This window comes from Kogia breviceps, chromosome 6 (genome assembly GCF_026419965.1).
Source record: "Kogia breviceps isolate mKogBre1 chromosome 6, mKogBre1 haplotype 1, whole genome shotgun sequence".
Taxonomy (NCBI): Eukaryota; Metazoa; Chordata; class Mammalia; order Artiodactyla; family Physeteridae; genus Kogia; species Kogia breviceps.
In genome coordinates this window covers 63,241,584-63,262,654 of record NC_081315.1, presented here as the reverse complement: position 1 = coordinate 63,262,654, position 21,071 = coordinate 63,241,584, and the positions used below count along the sequence as shown (strand labels likewise).

Sequence of the window (21,071 nt, the reverse complement as noted above, 5' to 3'; positions counted from 1 at the left end):
GTCAAGAACCTGTGAATAAACAAAGAGAATCATCATGGTAGATGCTCAGTGACAGATTCACCTTATTGCATGGAATCCTCTAACCTCCAAAGTATGTGTTCCCCCTCTACCTCCATAGAGAGAGATCTTTGAATAAATGTCATACTCCTAATAATTCTGCATTTTGAGTCTCAGCCCAGAGGCCCCCCCTTCAGCTTTCACTCAGAGCCTGTGTGTACTTCATCTGCACACAAATTCAAGCTCAGCTCTCTAGGTAGTATAGCCATTTTCACAATATTGATTCTTCCAATCCAAGAACATGGTATATTTCTCCATCTGTTCATATCATCTTTGATTTCTTTTATCAGTGTTTTATAGTTTTCTAAGTGCAAGTCCTTTGCCTTCTTAGGTAGGTTTATTCCTAAGTATTTTGTTCTTTTTGTTGTGATGGTAAATGGGATTGTTTCCTTAATTTCTCTTTCTGATTTTTTGTTGTTGGTGTATAGGAATGCCAGAGATTTCTGTGCATTAATTTTGTATCCTGCAACCTTCCCAAATTCACTGATTAGATCTAGTAGTTATCTGGTGGCATCTTTAGGATACTCTATGTATAGAATCATGTCATCTGCAAACAGTGACAGTTTTACTTCTTCTCTCCAATTTGTATTCATTTTATTTCTTTTCCTTCTCCGATTGCCATGGCTAGGACTTCCAAAACTATGTTGAATAAGAGTGGTGAGAATGGGCAACCTTGTCTCGTTCATGATCTTAGTGGAAATGGTTTCAGTTTTTCACCATTGAGTATGATGTTTGCTGTGGGTTTGTCCTACATGGCCTTTATTATAGATTCAATGCAATCCCTATCAAACTACCAATGGCATTCTTCACAGAATTAGAACAAAAAATCTTACACTTCGTATGGAAACACAAAAGACCCCGAATAACCAAAGCAATCTTGAGAAAGAAAAATGAAGTTGGAAAAATCAGGCTCCCCGACTTCAGACTATACCACAAAGCTACAGTAATCAAGACAGTATGGTACTAGCACAAAAACAGAAATATAGATCAATGGTACAGGATAGAATGCCCAGGGGTAAACCCATGCACATACGGGCACCTAATTTATGACAAAGGAGGCAAGAACATACAATGGAGAAAATACAGTCTCTTTAATAAGTGGTGCTGGGAAAACTGGACAGCTACATGTAAAAGAATGAAATTAGAACACTTCCTAACACCACACAAAAATAAACTGAAAATGGATTAAAGACTTAAATGTAAGACCTGACACTGTAAAACATTTAGAGGAGAACATAGGAAAAACACTCTTTGACATAAACCACAGCAAGATCTTTTTTGACCCAGCTCCTAGAGTAACAGAAATAAAAACAAAAATAAACAAATGGGACTTAATTAAACTTAAAAGCTTTTGCACAACAAAGGAAACCATAAACAAGATGAAAAGACAACCCTCAAAATGGGAGAAAATATTTGCAAATGAAGCAACTAATAAAATCTCCAAAATATACAAACAGCTCATGGAGCTCAATATCAAAAAAACAAACAACCCAATTAAAAAGTGGGTGGCAGACCTAAATAGACATTTCACCAAAGAAAACATACAGATGGCCAAGAGGCACATGAAAAGATGTTCAACATCACTAATTATTAGAGAAATGCAAATCAAAACTACAATGAGGTATCACCTCACACCGGTCAGAATGGCCATCACCAAAAAATCTACAAACAATAAATACTGGAGAGGGTGTGGAGAAAAGGGAACCCTCTTGCACTCTTGGTGGGAATGTAAATTGATACAGCGACTATGGAGAACAGTATGGAGGTTCCTTAAAAAACTACAAATAGAACTATCATATGACCCAGCAATCCCACTACTGGGCGTATGCCCTGAGAAAACCATAATTCAAAAGGACACATGTACCCCAATGTTCATTGCAGCACTATTTACAATAGCCAGGCCATGGAAATAACCTAAATGTCCATCGATAGATGAATGGATAAAGAAGATGCAGCACATATATACAATGGAATATTACTCAGCCATATAAAGGAATGAAATTGGGTCGTTTGTAGAGATGTGGATGGACCCAGAGTCTGTCATACAGAGTGAAGTAAGCCAGAAAGAGAAAAACAAATATCCTATTAATGCATATATGTGGAATCTAGAAAAATGATGCAGATAAACCTATTTGTAGGGCAGGAATAGAGACATAGACGTTGAGAATGGACATGTGGACACAGTGGGGGAAGGGGAGGGTGGGACGAATTGGAAGATTAAGTTTGACATAAATACACTACCATGTGTAAAAATAGATAGCTAGTGGGGACCTGCTATATAGCACAGGGAGCTCAGCAGGGTGCTCTGTGATGACCTAGATGGGCAGGATGGGGTGGGGGATGGGAGGGAGGCCCAAGAGGGAGGGGATATAGGTATACACATAGCTGACTCACTTGATTGTACAGCAGAAACTAACACAACATTGTAAAACAATTTTACTCCAATAAAAAAAATTAAAACACTAAAAATAAAATCATTATAAAACAAAAAAAAAGTTCAGCTCTTTGGTTTTCAAACCCTTGGCAGATTAAGAGGAACAAGTTAGAAGGAGACACAGAAGCCACTGAAAGTGGGAAAACTAACAGAGGTGTCAGCTTATCGGTGTATCTGAAAATAAAAGTGGAATCAGCAAAATTTAATATGTAAACATAAGAAGTCAATCCTTATAGTGACTGAGTCATATAGTGAATCACTTAGTCAAGACCAAGAGCTCTTCATACCTCAACAGACCCTGTGGGCCAAACAGAGTCTAAAGCTCACACTTATTTGTATCAGACACCCGTTAGGCAACATTGCAGACTGTCTGGACCTTCTCTCTGTCCTGGGGCTGTGGCCACTCATTCTCTGCAGTTCTCTGCACTCCAACTGGTTTCAGGTAGGTTAATCCCGACAGCGCCCTCCTCACACCTGTGCCTCCTGCCTTGGGGCATCTCTGTGGGTGCTGGAGCCTGTGACACCTCTCAGCACCCACGCTCACAATCCCGAAGTTTGTGTGCAGTAGTGGTGTGGATGCGGGCAGTGCAGAGGGGAGCTGGTAGATTCACTCTCCCCTTCCTCCTCCCAGAGGCAATATTCTGAGGCTCCATCACCCAAATGGCCTCTTGGAAGATGGCCCCACCAGTGTGAGGGATCAAGCCGGAGCCAGCTGAGTAACAGACTCTCCTATCGGCCCCCCGACCTTCCCTACTTTCCACATTCTGTTTCCCGGGGACTCAGCCCTCTTTATAAAATAATATCATAAAACCTTCTGCCTTAAGCCTTTTTTTCAAGAAACCCAGGCTAAGACACTCATCACCATCATGGAAAGTCAAGTTATTTCCATAAACTCTGATTAAGAAGGACCAAAAATGGGTAATGATTTCCACATACTATTTATTTATTTGGCACACAGAAATTTCCATTGTTTTTAATGGGATATAATTGACACATTATATTAGTTTCAGGTGTACAACATAATGGTTCAATATTTGTAAATATTACAAAATGATCACTGCAAAAAGTCCAGTTAACATGCATCATCATACATAGTTACAAATCTTTTTCTCGTGATTAGAACTTTCAGGATCCATTCTCCTAGGTACTCTCAAGTATGCAACACAGGTACACAACACAGTATTATTAACTACCGTCACCATTCAGTATATTACCTCCCCAGGACTTATTCATTTTGTAACTGGAAATGTGTACCTTCTGACCCCTTTCATGCAGAAATTTCCATTTTGATTCAATGAAATGTGTCCATCTTTTCCTTTGCCACACACAATTTAAAAGAAAGTTGGGGTAATTGAACATTTGTACTCTCAGCTAGCCGGAAAACTCAGCTGTCTAAAATGGTTCTCTTCTTGAGTCTTGACAACACAGTTGTACTGAAGGGATGTTGAATAATGCAATAAAAACAGGTGAGAGGAGATGTATCAGGTTAGGCTTTCTGAAGGAAATCAGTCTTGAAGGCCTGGGGAGCTTTGGAAAGACAGTGCAGCTTGAATTTAGGAATGGAACCCATGGGCTACAAAACACGCATTGTGCACAAAGGCCATTCACCTTACCTGTGAAATGAAGAAACTGTGTTAGGTCAGCCTGTTCATTTTTGCCCTCAACAAGGAAAATGGTCAACCTACCTGATCAATTCAGCTGCAGCAGTTCATATTGATTATGAAAGTGACCAAAATGACTCCACTGGCTCCTTTCCTGCCCAGAGACTGGCTGCTGGTGAGTAGCTTATCATTGATAGAGTTTGGGAATTAAACTTGCTCCCTTGGGTAAGGGAGGAGGGTTGTAGTCCGTCGCTTGGTGATTGTCCTTTCAGCACAGGATCCACATGTGAGCGCACACACACACACACACACACACACTGCTATCTACACGTGCACACACTGCTATCTACTGTCACTAATTCTTTTAGAATTTTTACTGCTAAGAAAAGGGAGGACAATCTCATTTTTAAAAGGACCACTTCAGGGATTTCCCTGGTGTCAGAGTGGTTAAGAATCTGCCTGCCAATGCAGGAGACACGGGTTTGAGCCCTTGTCCGGGAAGATCCTACAGGCTGCGAACCAACTAAGCCCGTGAGCCACAACTACTGAACCTGAGCTCTAGAGCCCACGAGCCACAACTACTGAGCCCACATGCTACAACTACTGAAGCCTGTGCGCCTAGAGCCCACGCTCCGCAACAAGAGAAGACACTGTAATGAGAAGCCCGTGCACCGCAACAAAGGGTAGCCCCTGCTCGCCGCAACCAGAGAAAGCCCACGTGCAGCAACAAAGACCCAACGCAGCCAAAAATAAATAAATAAATATTTTTTAAAAATAAAAATAAAAAGGACCACTCTCTAAAAAAAATAGAAGCACCACCCTTTAAATTGAATTACATTTTTGTTACTTAAATCTTAGGCCAGATCCTAAAGGAAACAGAGAAAATCAAAGTTAAACAACAGCATCATCAAAGAGAAAAGTAGTTACCTTACTAATATATTGGGCTGTCATTCCTTTGGGAATTGACTATCTCTTTGAGAATTTGATGAAAGCTATGGACTTTGAACCCCAGAAAAATGGGAATTTGCATACAACTTCATGGATCCCAGATTAGGGAAAGGGGTTATGTTTTCTCCTGTGATGCTCAGTTTATCTCAGATAGAGTCAAAGTGGAATGCAGTTTTAAGTGTGAAGTTTTAAGAGAGAAAGTGGACATGCAGTGACTTTGTTTAAAAATTATTTTGTAAATGATTGTAGTAGTTCATTTTAGTCATCCTATCCTGCATATCATCAGGGGTTAGTCTGTCGTTCCTATAACTTACTGAGAATGATTGATAACTAATCAGGAATAGAAGGAGGAGATTGGGGGGGAGGAAGGGCAGACAAAGAATCCTCAAGAGAGACCCAGAATGACATCCAGTCAAATCAACTTAAATTTCTGGAGAGGACTAGAGAAACTCTAAATATCAAACAATGACAAAGGTGAATGGACGCAGTTGCTTTGGCCAGACAGATGGACGCTCATCATGAAAGTCAACAATTCAGCTACTTACTGGGCACCTGCTGTGTTAACCAGCATTTTGTGTTCAAGGAACTACGAATGATGTGAATTAGATCAAGACAAATCCTGTCCTCAAAGAACTTGTCCTGTGCATATTATGATGGAATCAAAGCTTTGAAAAGGGAAAAGTCCTTTTAACCTTCCTTACACGGTCTTAGCAATCAATATATGCCTGGGCATTTTTCTTCAAGCACTTCACTGGTAATGGGGTAGGAATAATGCTCTTTTGTGCGAAAATTCTGAAATGATTATGTTTATCTTTTGAACCGCTGCCTAGTGAATTCATGCAAGCTGTTTGCACAAAGACAAATTAAACTCAAGTAGATGGATGCAGGTAACCTCCACATTCAGATCTCAAAAACAAATAAAGCTGAAGTCGGAGAGAAAATAAAAATATGTCTTTTTTTTTCCCACGCATTGGACGTTTCCAGAGGAGATGCTTTCATGGAGCAGCCGTTTGCCATCTCTGGTTCCTCCATGGAAGGAATTATCCAGAAGATGAGGATTATGTATCTAGATAGTCTAATTAAAGATTTTCTTCTACAGGAATGCTTATCATGAAGTAGCACAGGGGAAGTGATATCAAGACTAATTGAGGGTCAAAGACAAATCTGGAGTGATTAAGATTTTCTGAGAATACTTCAAATGCGGCCATCATGAACACTTTCACTTAAAGACACTGAAGCACCGGAGAGGCAGACTCAAGGACACAGCCGCAAAGCCTATTTTCAACTTAAACAATTCAAAGAGTCTGGAAGATTTTCTGAAAAACTCCAAAGAGCTTCCCTATCAGCGGGCTTCCATCTTCAGATCTGCATCCAAACGAATCACATATTCCACCTCCTTGTGGGTGATAACAGAGGAGACAAAAGAAGAAGGAGAGAATGGTCCGTGCGTTTACAAGCTGCCAGGGTGGATCATCTGTCCTCTAAATTAATGTTTATGGTAAGCACCCAGATAATTTTGGCTGGTCCCCTACAAGATGCAAAAACTGTAGGGAAGATGAAATTCTGGCTTGGCAGTAAGTGAAATCACAAAACCAAACATATTTAATCAAGATGCTAGTGACAGCTCATCGCTCATCATTACAATATATTTGTGGACTATAATTTCCCTCTCACCCATTGTGTTTGCTTCTTTTCTCACTTCCTGAGGCTGGCCCTGCTTGGAAGTCGGCAGGTCATTTCCCCTTCCTTCATGCTCTAATCAATTTCACTCTCAAGATCTCACACACCAGCAGCTCTGGACTGCTGTGCTTAGGGTTAGTCAAGCAACAGCAAATGCTTGCAGACAGAGAACAGCAATTTCCTTTTCATCTAAAGAAAAATGAGAGTTTTAATATGCTTATCACACCCAGATTTGAAATATATATATATATATGAAATCCCAAATTCTTTCTTCTCCATAGAACAAACTTTTGGTCTCAAGCCTGTCTTTAATGTTTCATGTGATCCAGTTTATTGGAATAAACATATTCTTCAAAGCATTGAAAGGTTAGGGCCCATGTCAATATCTGGGTCCTCCAATCAAAGCTTACTTGGATGGGGGCGCAGTGTGATGGCATTTGATTGTGTGAAAATGGACTTCTTATCTTCAACTAAATGCTGAAAACCATCTTCCCACTGTGGTATTGGTATCATGAGGAATTGTGAGGTGGGAATTGAAAGGTTTCCAACACCCTATTCTTATAAGCTGTCACCTTAAAGCTCTAGGAAACTGCTCCAGAGTTACCTGTAAGGTGAGCTTGAGTGCTTTGGCTTTTGTGATTTTGGCTTAAACATGTGGATCTCTGGTTTCAAATCTGTGAAAGAGAGCTACACTTCCTTGGGTCATTCTCAGGTTCATGTCACCCCTTCTCGCTTTCTTTACCCCTTTCTTTTTCTTTCTCCCTTGATGATTTTAGGAGGCTTCTTCTATCTCCTATCTTTCCTATCAGATAACTCCCATCTGAGTGTTCACAGAAAGGAAGAAGCCTCTCACATTCCAAACCAGGACCAAAGCTGTTAGACTGGCTGTTAACCTTAAATACTGCCAAAAATTTACCATATTTGGCAGCTCAGAGAATAACCTAGCAGCACATGCTCAGAAATCATTCATTTAAGCTGGAGGTAGGTAGCCTCACAGTGAAACCTGTTGGAAGCTGGCGGTTGGGTCCCAATGAGCACGAATGTCTTTCTTCGAGGTGTTGACTTTTATATACACAATTAAAAGCAGGTGGAATGTTTATTGTGCAGTTTGTGGGGTTTTTGTTTGTTTGTTTGTTTGTTTTGGGAAACCTTGGCATCTTAACTCTCATACTCTGAGCCCTACTGAAGTCACTGTAGTGTTTTTATTTTCCTGGGAAGCTGAGAACTCATCATTGACTAACCAGAGGGTCGTTCATGTAATCATTCCACAAATATTGAGGAGTGCCTGCTATGTGAGAGTCTCTGTGCTAGACTCTGAAGAGTCTGGCTTTCTGCTGGACTCAGCAGGCCCAGCAGTAGATCCATGTGGCAAGACAGGTTGCCCAGAAGCTGCCTCCGAGGTGGATGTTACATTGTAGAAAGTTTACTGGAGAGTACCGGAAGGGTCATTGGGGTGAACACCTGTGGAAGAAGGAACCGAAACAGGATTGAGCAAGGGAAGAAGCTGAGCCTCGACTGATCTCAGTGGAGGCTTCAGCCAACCCTGTAGGGGCTCTGAAGTGGAGATGACTTTCAGAGTCATGGTGAGTTGGTGCAATGGGACCCGGCCTGGGTAATGGACTACTGCCCTTATAGGTCAGTCACTGCATGGGGTTGTTGGGAGAGGACGTGACCTAGGGCAAGGCAGAGGCAGCAGTGCCATCCACTGGGAGATGAAGCCCTCCGATCCTGAGAGGAGATCCGGATGGCACATCACAGTGTCTACTACGTTATACTAGAAGCCTTTCAGCTACCCCACAGGAGATCTTGACCCGCCTGGCTTGTCTCAGACTAAGACCTCAGGGATAAAGCCACTCTAGGGTTGGTGAGTTTTGTGGCTCAACAGCATATTCAAGAGCCTTTCCATCTTTCTGCTCCGTCAACCTAAGGGGTCTACTTTTTTCTGAGTCTTCTTCCTGTCATAGCCACGCATGGCTGGAGCAGGGACAGGAGTCACTGTGAATAAAGAGGTGCCATCTTTGCCTCTGAGCTATTTCTGTTATCAAGGAAAATATTCCTTCATCTCTCTCTCTCTCTCTTTTTATTGCCGTAAAATATACACAACATAGAATTTATCATTTTAACCACTCATAAGTGTACATTTCTGTGTCATTAAGTATATTCACAATGTTGTATAACTATCACCACTATCTATACCCAAACTTTTTCATCATTCCCCAAAAAACTCTATACCCATTAAGCAATAACTTCCCTCTTCCTTTCCCCTTCCCTCCAGTTCCTGTGACTTCTAGTCTACTTTCTCTTTCTATGAATTTACCTATTCTACGTCCCTCATATGAGTGGAATCATAACAATATTTGTCCTTCTGTGCCTGGTTTATTTCATTAAGCATGTTTTCAAGTTTCATCCATGTTGTAACATATATCAAAAATGTGTTCCTTTTTATGGCTGAATAATGTTCCATAGTATGGATAGACAGCATTTTGTTTATCCATTCATCTATTAATGGACACTCGGGTTGTTTCCACATTTCAGCTATTGTGAATAATGTTTCTGTGAACATTGGTGTGAGAATACCTGTTCAAGTCCCTGCCTTCCAACCGTCGGAACAGATACATAGGAGTGGAATTGCTGGATGTTTCACCTTCTGAGAAACTGCTTTATGCAGCAGCTGCGCCACTTTACATTCCCACCGATTTCCCTACATCTTCACTAACACTTGTTATCTCCCTTTCAAAAAATTGTAGCCATCCTTTCCCTCATATCTTATTGGCCGCTATTGCCCAATTTCCAAATTTATTATTGGCAAAGTGAATGAGATCAACATTGACTGCCTGAAACCAATCAGGACCCATGTCCCCAAAGGACATGGCTGCAGGGAGGACAGTTGGGTATTTGAACAATATCAGGGCATTTCAGCAAGAAAGAAAGGGTGGGGTGGATTATAGGGAGGCCATGATGAATGTTTGCAATGGAGAGGCTTTAAAAATATCAGTGCCCAGGCCACAAATTTGGATTCAGTTGGATTCTGTTGGTCTACAGTGAGTTCCCCACATCAGCCATTTTTAAATGTTTACCCAGTTGATTCTAATGTGCAGTTAGGGTTGAGGCCACTGATCTAGCAGGTGAGACTGTCTGCTAAGCCAGCAAGTATTTGTGAATACTGAGAGTTGAGAAGTACAACATGCTGAGGCACCTTGCCTGGTCCAAGGGGACCATGGAAATCCCCCAAGAGGGAAGAACGTTTAGACTGATAACTGAAAAAGTCAAGTCAGCCAGGCTGCGGGAAGAGTGTCATAGATACAGGGACAGAAAGAAGGTGGCGCCCAAGGAATGGGAAGAAGCTCAGTCTAGCTGGAGTGGACAATGTGTCTATTTCTGACCTTGAGGAGTCAGTATTTTTACTTAAAGATGTGCAATTCATAAGGCAACAGCTAGATTACACACTCCGACCCAGTTTACCTCTCCCCTATGAACTTCTCCTGGTAAGCTGAGTAAGTAGCAGGTTATACTTAGAGGGAGCAGACAATTAGGTTTAAGAACTGAATTTGAAGCCTGCCTATGTTCTGCACAACGAGTGTGGCCTTGGAAAAGTCTCACGACCTCTTTGGATCTCTGTAAATGTCCTACGAAGGTGAGATTATAAAAAGTATCTCATAAGACTATTGTGGAACTCAAACGAGAAAATATATATATGTGAGTGGCATGCATTCATATACTGATGCATTCCAAACATCTCTTCCCATCAAAACCTATCTCTAGATAACTTCTGAACTCCAGACCTATCTGTCGAGCTGCCCATTTGACATTGCCCCTTGAATGTCTAATGGGCATCTGCCACTTGACATGTCTAAGACTGAGCTCCTCCATCCTTCCCCATATCAGCTAATGGCATCTCCATCCTTGGTGTCACCCTTGACTCCTTTCTCTCCAACATCCAGTCTGTTAACAAGTACTGTCACTCTACTTTCAAAATATATCCAGAATTTGACTGTTTCTCACACCTGCCACCACTATCCTTGTTCAAGCCAGCGCCCTCTCTTGCCTAGGCTTTGTAGCAGCCTCCTAATTGCCTCCTTGCTTCTGCCCTCCCCTGCCGTCCCTTCTCAACACAACACTCAGAAAGATAAGTCCAATCACACTACGCCTTTAATCAAAACCTGACCAGGGCTCCATCTCAGTCAAAGTAAAGGGTGAAACCCTTATGATGACCTACAAGCCCTTCCATGATGTGGTCCACCATTATTCTCTTACCTCCTACAGTTCTCCCCTTTGTTCATCTGCTCCAGCCCCAGTGCTCCTGCTCTTCCCAGAATGTGCCAGGAACATTCCTGCCTCAGGGCCTTTGCACTTGTGGTTTCCTCTGCCTGGAATCCTCTGTCCTATTTAGCCACATGTCTAACTTCTCACTTCCATCAAGTCTTTACTTAAAAGCTACAGTGTCAGAAAGTCCTTCCCTAGACACCCTATTTAAAATTTCAACACCTGCCCTTGATGTCATATTCTCCTTCTTTGCTTTATTTTTTTCTTTAGTATTTACCAATAGCATGCTCTATATTTTATTTATTTATATTGTTTGTTAGCTTTCTTTCCTACCAGAATATATATATGCATATGAGGAGATATATATATATATAAAATCTCCCTACCAAAATAACCCTGCTCCCCAAGGGCAGGGATTTTTGTTTGTTTTTTACACTTTATATATCCAATGCTAGGACAGTACCTGGCACATAGTAGGCACTCAATAAATTTGTCGGTACCGCATTTTACAAAAGAGAAACCTGAGGTTCACTGTGATTAAACAATTTACTCAAGATCACACAGAAAGACAGTGGCAGAGTTGGGTAGTTAACTGTTCTATGATGCTTTACAACATAAGAAGCCCATTTAGCAAAAAGAGCAATATCAGTGGCCCCTCTCCAGTCTTTCTTCCTACCACCATCTAAACAAAGAAAATATTTCAATGAGGAAGGATTAGGGGTGAGACTTTGTGGTGTTGTCCTGTGGACCCCTGGCTAGGGTGCCCAGATTTGAGTGTTCTTAAGCAAGGAAGCAGGGGAGCCATCTCAGCACTCATTCTGAGGCGAGAAGGCCAGTGACTGTAATTAAATGAAGACCAGGGGGAAGGGGTACTCGGCTGCACAGGAAGATAGGCTGAGTCCATTTGAAATGGTTGGGGAGATTTTTTTACACAGTTAGCATCAAGCCCTGTCTCACTGGCAGTGCCACCCAGACTCACTATGCCTCCTAAAAATTCCTTCCTCTTCCATCCATTGCATTGAACACACAAAAAGAAACCCTAGCAGAATACAGGCCAAGCAGTCAGAGAGCAACCCTATAGTTAGATCTGCTGAAGCTTTGTTGGAATGAGGGCAGTGACTTTTAAAGAGCATCTTGTTTTGAGGAAGAGAGAATTTGGTGGGACAGTGGTTGTGTTAGCAGGCAAGACCTTTTCCTCCTCCCACTTGGGAAGCCCCATTGCTGGCCCTCTCCCTCCACGGGGACCCAGCCCCGCTCTGGGAAGTGGAGCTTCTGGAACCAGAGCCCAGGCAGGCAGAAGGCTTTCCTAACAGTTCAGAAGGAGGAAGCAGCGGCAGGGCATGAGTGGAAGCCGAAGCCTGCAGGCTGCAGTCAAACCAGAGACGGCAGATTCCATAGGGTTGGGGCAGAGCAGAGTCAGAGCAAGGGCCGGGGGAACCATGGCCCCTCTGAGCCACAGCATCCTCATTGCCAGAGTGTGTCCATCCTGAGTCTGCGGTGAAGAGTAAGTGAGAGAAAGCCTGTGGCACGCTTAGCCCGGCATCCAGCACCGAGCTAGCGGTCAGTATGCGATTTCTGTCTCCTTCCCAGGGGCAAAGTGAGGACTAGGAGCTCAGCATAGGACTAGGAGAGGCTCTTTGCAAAGGTACTGGGTTGCAACCCAGAGAGGGGAGGAAGAGAAGGAACCACTTACGTTGCAGAATGCCTCTGTGGGCGACGTTCAGCTGCTTCCTGTGCCCCTTAGAGGTGCCCTCCAGGAGCCGCTGCAGCAGGCCGTCGCCTCTGGGCCTCCCTTCAGAGCCTCTGCCTCTTCAGAGGCACCCACACCACTTCCCAGGGCCCTTGGACAGGGCCCGTGTGCTTCACCCAGATCCCCTCTTCAGCTGATGCCCCCAGCCCTGGCTGCTGTCCTTTCTAGGGGTTGCCCTTGCCCACATGTTCACCCAGCCCAGGAGGCACCCTGAGGCCAGTGGCAGATGATGAGGTGATACCTTACAGTTTGGGACAGCTCTAAAAGAGCCATCCAGCTCCACTGGATCTGCTGAAGCTCACTGTGGGTGAGCTTCTGCCTGGGCCCATCCCGCCTTCCTGCCTTCCTTATAAGCATCTCCCAAAAACATGCTCCAAAAGTCTTCTGCACGGGACTCCGGGGAGCCCAACCTCAGACCACCAGTCCCTCACTGTCTGCTGTCTCTGCCCCTCCAACCACACCCTTTCATCTGACCTCCCGGGCACCCTCCTTCCACTAAAATGCAGTCATATTGTATGCCAACGACTGGAAAATGGGTGCTGAGGGGTTCATATGTTGCCCCATAAAACAGTGATAATTATATGAGAACCAGTCTTCACATGCAGCTAGCAATCTGCGAAACACACTTACATACATGATTTTATTTGCAAAGCAGAATAACATGATAGTCTCCGAAGTGCTTCTGCCTGGATTTGAATCTTGGTCCTACTACTTATTAGTCTTGTAACCTTGGCCCATCTACATAACCTTTCCAGTGCTCAGTTTCCCCATCTGTAAAATGAGGATATTAGTGGTCCCTTCCTCCTAAAGTTTTTGTTAGAGTTAAATGAGCCAGTACATGGACAGGTTTCGGAATAGCCGTGACACATAGTAAGAGCATAATATGCATTAGTTATTAGTATTTGATCCTCGCAAGAACCCCAGGGGGTATTATACTTACTGCCTGTGTTGGACACCTCTCATGCACACCTTGTACTCTCAGCCCACCTGTTCACTCCAGCTGTTCCTGCAGCCACCTGGTGGCACAGGTGTAACCCAATGGCACCTTGCTCAGCTGTACTGCTTATCTCTTACTTCCTGCCCTGGCTTCTCTGCCACCATCACTTGAGATGCCCGTGGACCACACTCAGCCATTCTGACACAAGCAAACTTGGAAGTGTGAGAGAGCTGACATCCCATGGGGACCCTATGACCAAGGAAGAGTTGGAGCCAATGGGAAAACAGTACCTTCTTTCATTCCTTGAGAGAATAATTCTGAGGTATAATGTGTCCCATCAAGGTCCAAGTTCAGTTGCCTGTAGCAGTGGGCACCCCCCATCTTGACTTTCCCTCCTTTCATTTTCCACTTCCCAGCTGCCTATTCCTGTTACCTGAGCTCACTTTCCCCAATAAACTACCCACATACAAGCCCTTGCCTCATGCTCTTCTTTGGGGAACCATCTAGTTGTGAACAAGAGCAGAGTGAAAGAATAAAAAGAGGCTTGTTTTGCATCCAGAATCAGATCTGGACTCAAGGCCAAAGCCTTCCACCTCCCTAGTCTCATTTCCTCACGCTGTGCCCCCTCCCAGTTCATACATGTGCATCTTAATAGACGCCTCCCAGAAGCTTGGTCAGTTGAAGGCAGCTCAGGGAAGAATCAGCTATGGATGGGCAGCTTTGGACATTTTCATTTCAGAGCCCCTTTCCTGTCCTGACTTACAGCTGGTCCTACACAGCTAGAGGTTTCACCTGACTTTGGCCTGGGGCAGAGACTGTGTCAAATTTGACTTTGCACCACTAGTACTCAGGGCCTGGCCTACAGGAGGTACTCGGGGAACATTTGCTGGATGAACAGACCCAGCAATCCAACTACTGATGGTTTCTTTTAAATTTTTACTTCTTATGTGGCTGTGCCGTTCCTAGCCTTAGTTTATTTTTAGCTGGTTTGGAATGTAATCTCAGATGGACAGAGAACATTTTAGGGAAGGGGTTGTTTACCTTTTACCAAGCTAAGTTAGTACAGAATCATGTGCCTGAAAATTATTCAAGGAATACAGGATATTTCTTGAAATTATTGAGAAAAACCTGATTGTCAGGTTGACTGACCGATGAAAGAAACAAAAGCTGTTCAACTGCGGCCTGGAGGACAAACGCAGCCTTAAGATGCATGGGTCTCATGATTTTATATTGAAATTCTGAAGTCTGCTGCGGATCCTCCCACTTCCTATAGCTTCTGCCTGTTCTAATTCTCGAATTTGTGTTACCTGCCTAGCCCTTGTAGGTATCTGGGTTCGTGAGCCCCATACAGAGTGACACACACCAGGGCACAAGAGGTGAAGGAGTCAGCACCATTGCTGACTTTCCCTGTAGCTTGCTCATCTATCCCCGCCACCGCCAACAGGCGCCCAGCGATAGCGTGACATCCTTCCTTCCAGGTACTACAAGATCACCGTGGTGCTCATGTGCTTCATGGTCCCCACACTGGTGCCCTGGTGCATCTGGGGAGAGAGTCTGTGGAATTCCTACTTCCTGGCCTCCATCCTCCGCTACACCGTCTCACTCAATGTCACCTGGCTGGTCAACAGCGTCGCCCACATGTACGGAAACCGGCCCTATGATAAGAACATCAGTCCTCGGCAGAACCCGCTGGTCACCCTGGGTGCCATCGGTGAGTATGGGGTGGGAGCCAGTGGGGGGAGTGGCAGCTCAGATCTTCTTGGCTTCTCAGTGGTTTTGTGGAATCTGTAAAGAGAGGCAATGGAGTGGAGTAAACTGGAGTGAACTTGGGCTTTGGTGTGAGAATCCAAGCCACTTACTGATTTACAGTCTTCTTACCTGTGAAATGGGAACCGGAATGCCTGCTTCCTAGGGGTGTTATGAGAATTAGCTAAGATACTATACGTAAACTGCTTAGTACGGTGCCTGGTACATAGTAGGTGCTCAATAATTAGTAGCTATTTATTTTTACCATGGAAATTTCCCTAAAGGAGGAGTAGCAGTTGATGTCTCTCTCAAACCGCCCTGACCGCTCTAGCCTCAACTGTCCATCATTTGGCTGACCTTAAAAATAAATAAATTAATTAAAAGGCCTGCAAACAGAGGGATGGGGAGAATCAGGACCTTGGCGTCTCGTGGTACCACAGAATGGTTAAGAGCAAGGCTTCTGGAGTCCGACAGGTTTGGTTGAGTCTTGGTTCCTCCACCTACTCTCTGGGCAAGTTATCTAGCTCCTCCACACCGTGTGCTCTCATCTGTCAAGTGGGGATAATATATAGTAGCATTGACCTCCACCTGGGGTCGCAGGAGGGCAAGTTAATACATACTGTTTGCAGCAGTGCTTAGCAGGAAACAAGCCTCCGGGGATGTTGTTTTTCCTACTAGCCGTATGACCTTAGGCAAGTTACTTGTCCCTTCTGTGCATTTCCATCCTCATTTTAAAATGGGGATAATCATAGCAGATAGCTTAGCTATGTGAGGATTATAGGCATTAATAACCTTTGAAGAATTTAACATGGTGGCTGGCACACAGTAAGTGATTAATAAATGATAGCTGTGTCTTGATAGAAGCAACTCAGTATTCTGGGTAACCTGAGCCTTGAGCACAGAGGAAGGGAGGTTCCTGCTGTTAAGTTGAAAGAGTCTCTGCATTCCTCTGCCATGGGTTTCTGCCCTCATGGTGTTAGGGTCACCCATTTATTAAGACCCCAGGGATCCTGTGTTGACAAGAGCAATATACGGTGGAATAAACACCGCATTTAGCTATGGGAATAACTGGATAAGCAGAGAGAAAGTGTGAGTTTCCTGATTCCTCCTATTGTTTTCTCCTCCTCTCACACCCTTCAACTTCTATAAGAATTGTAATGAGTGGAGCCACACCCAATGGTAACTCTGAGAGCAGACGGGAGTGGGCACTCTGGGACTGTTACCATCTTACATGGGGGATGGTGGGCCAGGGAACCCAAAGAATGAGGCCATGACACAGGCCCTGAAGAGCTGGGTGTTGGTTTGAAGCTTGTCCAGGTCAACACTGGACTCTCAAATTAGCTCTCTTGATAAAGGAAGACTCTTATTACACCCACTGTATGATAGGTGGGGGAATACATCCAGAGTTCTTAGAACAGTGCCTGTTTCTGAAAATAGGGGAAAACTCTAGTACTCTAGTCTAGGAATGATGGGGTGGAGAGGCAGGGTAGAAAAAACCTAAATTCAACAGAAAATTGCAGACAACACACCGATCCATCTGATATACTCATTGTAGAGCAGAATCTTTCAAATGTGGTCAATAGAAGAACTGTATGATGACCAGTAGCCACTTAAGAAGTAAAGGAGGAATCTGGCAGTTCCTCGAATGGTTAAAAATAGTTACTATATGACCCAGCAACTCCACTCCTAGATTCATACCCAAGAGAAATGAAAATGTATGTCCACATAAAAACTTGTTTATGGGGCTTCCCTGGTGGCGCAGTGGTTGAGAGTCCGCCTGCCGATGCAGGGGACACGGGTTCGTGCCCCGGTCCGGGAAGATCCCACATGCCGCGGAGCGGCTGGGCCCGTGAGCCATGGCCGCTGAGCCTGCGCGTCCGGAGCCTGTGCTCCGCAACGGGAGAGGCCACAACAGTGAGAGGTCCGCGTACCACAAAAACCAAAAAAAAAAAAAAAAAAAACCCTTGTTTATGAGTGTTCATAGCAACATTATTTATTTATAACAGCTAAAATGTGTCCGTCAACTGATGAATGGATAAATACAATGTGGCATATCCATACAGTGGAGTACTCTTCAGCAATAAAAAGAAATGAAGTACTGATATCCGCTACAACCTTGAAAACATTATGCTAAGTGAAAGAAGCCAGTCACAAAGGATTACATATTGTATGATTTCATTTATATGAAATATTCAGAATAAGCCAGTCTATAGAGATTGTATTAGTAAAAGTGAGAAACAGAAACAGTATATGTATAAATATATGCAAATAAATATATATATAATATTGCTCATAATCTCTCTATATACATGTACACAGAAACAGTAGGATATCTGTATCTATATAAATGTAGATGTATTCTGTTTGTGTGTGTGTGTCTGTATACAGCAGGGAGGGGGGGCGGGGAGCGAGCAAGTGAGAGAGAGAGAGAGAGAGAGAGAGAGAGAGATTTATTTTGAAGAATTGGTTCATGAGATTATGGAGGCTAAGTCCCACCATCTGCCATCTGGAAGCGGGAGACCCAGGAAAGCCAGTGGTATAATTAAGTCTGAGTCTGAAGGCCTAAGAACCAGGGGAGCTGATGATGCAAATCCCAGTCAGAGGGCAGGAGAAGATGAGATAGATGTTCAATCAGTGAGTCAGGAAAATGGGAGCAAATTCCTCCTTCCTCCAACACTGGCTCTATTCAGGCCCTTAAGGGACTGGCTGATGCCCACTCACATTGAGGAGGACCATCTACATTACTGAGTCCACTGCTTCAAATGCTAATCTCATCCAGGAACACCCTCACAGACACACCCAGAAATAAAGTTTAATCTGGGCACTCCTTGGCCAGTCAAGTTAACATGTAAAATTAACCAACACAGAGAAAGAAAGAAGGTCTGGAGGGAGGGGGGGATGGTTAGGGGCCAACAGCTAAGGGGAGTGGGGTGTCTTTTTAGGTAATGAAAACGCTAAAAATTCATTGTGGCGATGCATGCACAGCTCAGTGAATACACCAAAAGCCATTAAATTGTATTCTTTACATGGGTGAATTGTATGGTAAATTATATCTCAATAAAGCTGTTTTTTTAAAAGAAAACAAATGAAAGAAGCCCTGAGACTTTTCCTGAACACAGCTTAGTGAGGGGAAAAAGTAAGGGAGGAAAAGCTATTCACTGTGAGGGGTAGAATAATATATAGGCAGATTTTGGATATTTAAAGATCCAACTCCTTAATTCACTCACCTATCAGAATGATTATCATTTATCTCTTCCAAGCTCTTCCAAGAAGTCTTCCTTTAATTACTTCAGTCCACAGAGGCTATTTTCCTTTTATGAACATACATCAAAATGATGATCTGTTATCAGCCATTTGGCATTTAGCCCAAGAAGTACAGCTCTGAAGTCGTGGGAGCATGTCACCAATCCACAGGGAAAATTACTCTTGAGACTCTGTGCTGATTATTGTTATTTTTCTGTTCCTGTTGAGACTGTCTAGCCAATTGAGTGAACGCTTCCTAAGGGCAGACAGCAAGTCTTCTGCTTCCCACTGGAGCCTGACACAGTGTCTTGCAATAAATGAGTGATTTTTAGAAAGCTCTACAGAGAGATGCTGATTGGGTTATTTCAAGCCCACTTTGTCTTCCAGGTGAAGGCTTCCATAACTACCATCACACCTTTCCCTTTGACTACTCTGCGAGTGAATTTGGCTTAAATTTCAACCCAACCACCTGGTTCATTGACTTCATGTGTTGGCTGGGGCTGGCCACTGACCGCAAACGGGCAACCAAGCCGATGATCGAAGCCCGGAAAGCCAGAACTGGAGAGGGCAGCGCCTGACCCTGGAACCGCTATCCATGTCCGCTATCAACGCCTCGGTTCATGGCCTTTGTTACTACACTTCTCTTGTTCATTGGATCGTGGGAGGGGGTACAGGGTGGGGAGGGAACGGAGTCTACGTGGTTTAGAAATTTTTTGTTTGTCTCAAACTAATATCAAGATACAACTCTCAATGAAAAGAATTTTTTAAAAGTCAATGTAACTATGATTTAACACTAGAACGTTAGACATGTGATTTAATCGCTGTAGCTACAATATGTCAAACATACATCGTCATGTGCTTGTACGAGGTGTTAACCCTGACAGGATGAAGGAATTTAATATTCTTTCAGTGCTATTCAGAAGAGCCTTGTTTTCTTTTTCTACCAGTTAACCCAGCATTATTTTTAAACAGACTATCTGAAGCAGCAGAGAGGCAGGGTAGAAGACAAAAGAGAGGGTCTAAATAGTAAAGAATGTTTGTGTTTTGTAATTATTGTGTGTTTGTGTGTTGTTATTTTTAAGGAGGAGAACTGAAAACGTAAAAAAATGAGAGCACAGGAAATGGCTCTCTTATTTTTTTGCCCTGTTTCCAGCTTGTCAATGCTCTACTGTCTTTGCTTCAAGAGATCTGTTCACTGCTCAGCTAGTTTTGTGTCCCGAGCTGTACACCCAGCTGACCCTGTAAGTCAGTTCCTGTTTTAAGTGTTTGATTTTGTTCTCTTTGCTATTGTCATTTTAAGGTGTATAACTCAGAAGGGCCAGACATCAAATTAAGCTCAAATGAAGCTCTCATTTAAATGTTTAGACACCTAATTTATATTCTAATTGACCCCAGCCACCTGATGCATGTACTTTACCTACTTCTGCTAAATAAGCATATTAATTTTCCACACCAGGCAATCAGATCTTAATAACCAATAGTTATCTAGAACTCAGTGTCTACAAATGTTTCACCTGCATGCAGCCTTCACTGAACTTGCAGCAAGACATAAAGTGACCATTATGTAGCTTCTGGATTTAAGAGAAATTTGTGTGTTAAGTTGCCTTGTAAAGAGCATGCCAAATTAATGGGACAGCGTTCCGCTTTGTGTCAGATGTTAGAGCAAAAGAAAGCCTTATCGTGTTGGCATCAGAGCAGTTCGAACACAGTGCTTCAAAGATAGGGAAGATGTAGGGTTTAAATTTAAATTTTAAATTTTTGAAAAAGAAGTGATGCCAATAAGAAATTGTCATAATAAAGTACTTCATCCAGCAGGTGTTTAGCAGTGTTATTTTTGCCATTTATAATGTGTAAACTATGAGTGATCTACAATAAATGATTATGGATTCATTGGTGTACTTGACCAGATACTTAAATCTTTTTTTTTTTTTAATTCGGCCATGCCGCGCAGCATGTAGGATCTTAGTTCCCCTACCAGGGATCAAACCCGCACCCCCTGCAGTGGAAGCACAGAGTCTTAACCACTGGACCGCCAGGGAAGTCCCCGACCAGATACTTATATCTTGTTGGAATGTCCCTCAAGGATGCCTGATGCTTTATGATGATTACATACTTCACATCTGAGTTGGGCTCTGGGCTAACAGCAGCCCCTAAGACCAGACCTTTCCTATCCCATCAGCATAACCAGAAGGAAAGTCAGCAAGTTTTATGTGGAGTTCAGAACCCGCAGTGGTATCATTTCTCACTCACCAACACTGTCGCTTGTACTGCTTCCAGCTGACCAATGGGAACCCAACGCCTACATGTCACCCCAAAGAGCATGAAGAATACTTTCCTCCCCAGAGCCCTGCCAGGCCCCCCAGCAGTGACCAGAGGAGGGGAAGATGGACTCAACTTTCACTCCAGCCCCGC

The 21,071-nt window shown here is 43.5% G+C and overlaps 1 protein-coding gene across 2 annotated transcripts in view; it reads left to right on the top strand.

Annotated features, from left to right (window-relative positions):
* Positions 1-20,562, top strand: part of SCD5 (stearoyl-CoA desaturase 5) — a 155,216-nt gene extending 134,654 nt beyond the window's left edge. Inside the window, exons 4-5 of one of the 2 annotated variants that reach the window (XM_059066996.2) lie at positions 15,149-15,381; positions 19,047-20,562. In XM_059066996.2, the coding sequence (XP_058922979.1) occupies positions 15,149-15,381; positions 19,047-19,237 (424 nt within the window). In that variant the 3' untranslated portion in view covers positions 19,238-20,562. Of the gene's footprint in view, positions 1-15,148; positions 15,382-18,676 lie in introns of both variants that reach the window. The other variant, XM_067035929.1, reaches the window with a different exon arrangement.
* The last annotated feature ends 509 nt before the right edge of the window (positions 20,563-21,071 follow it).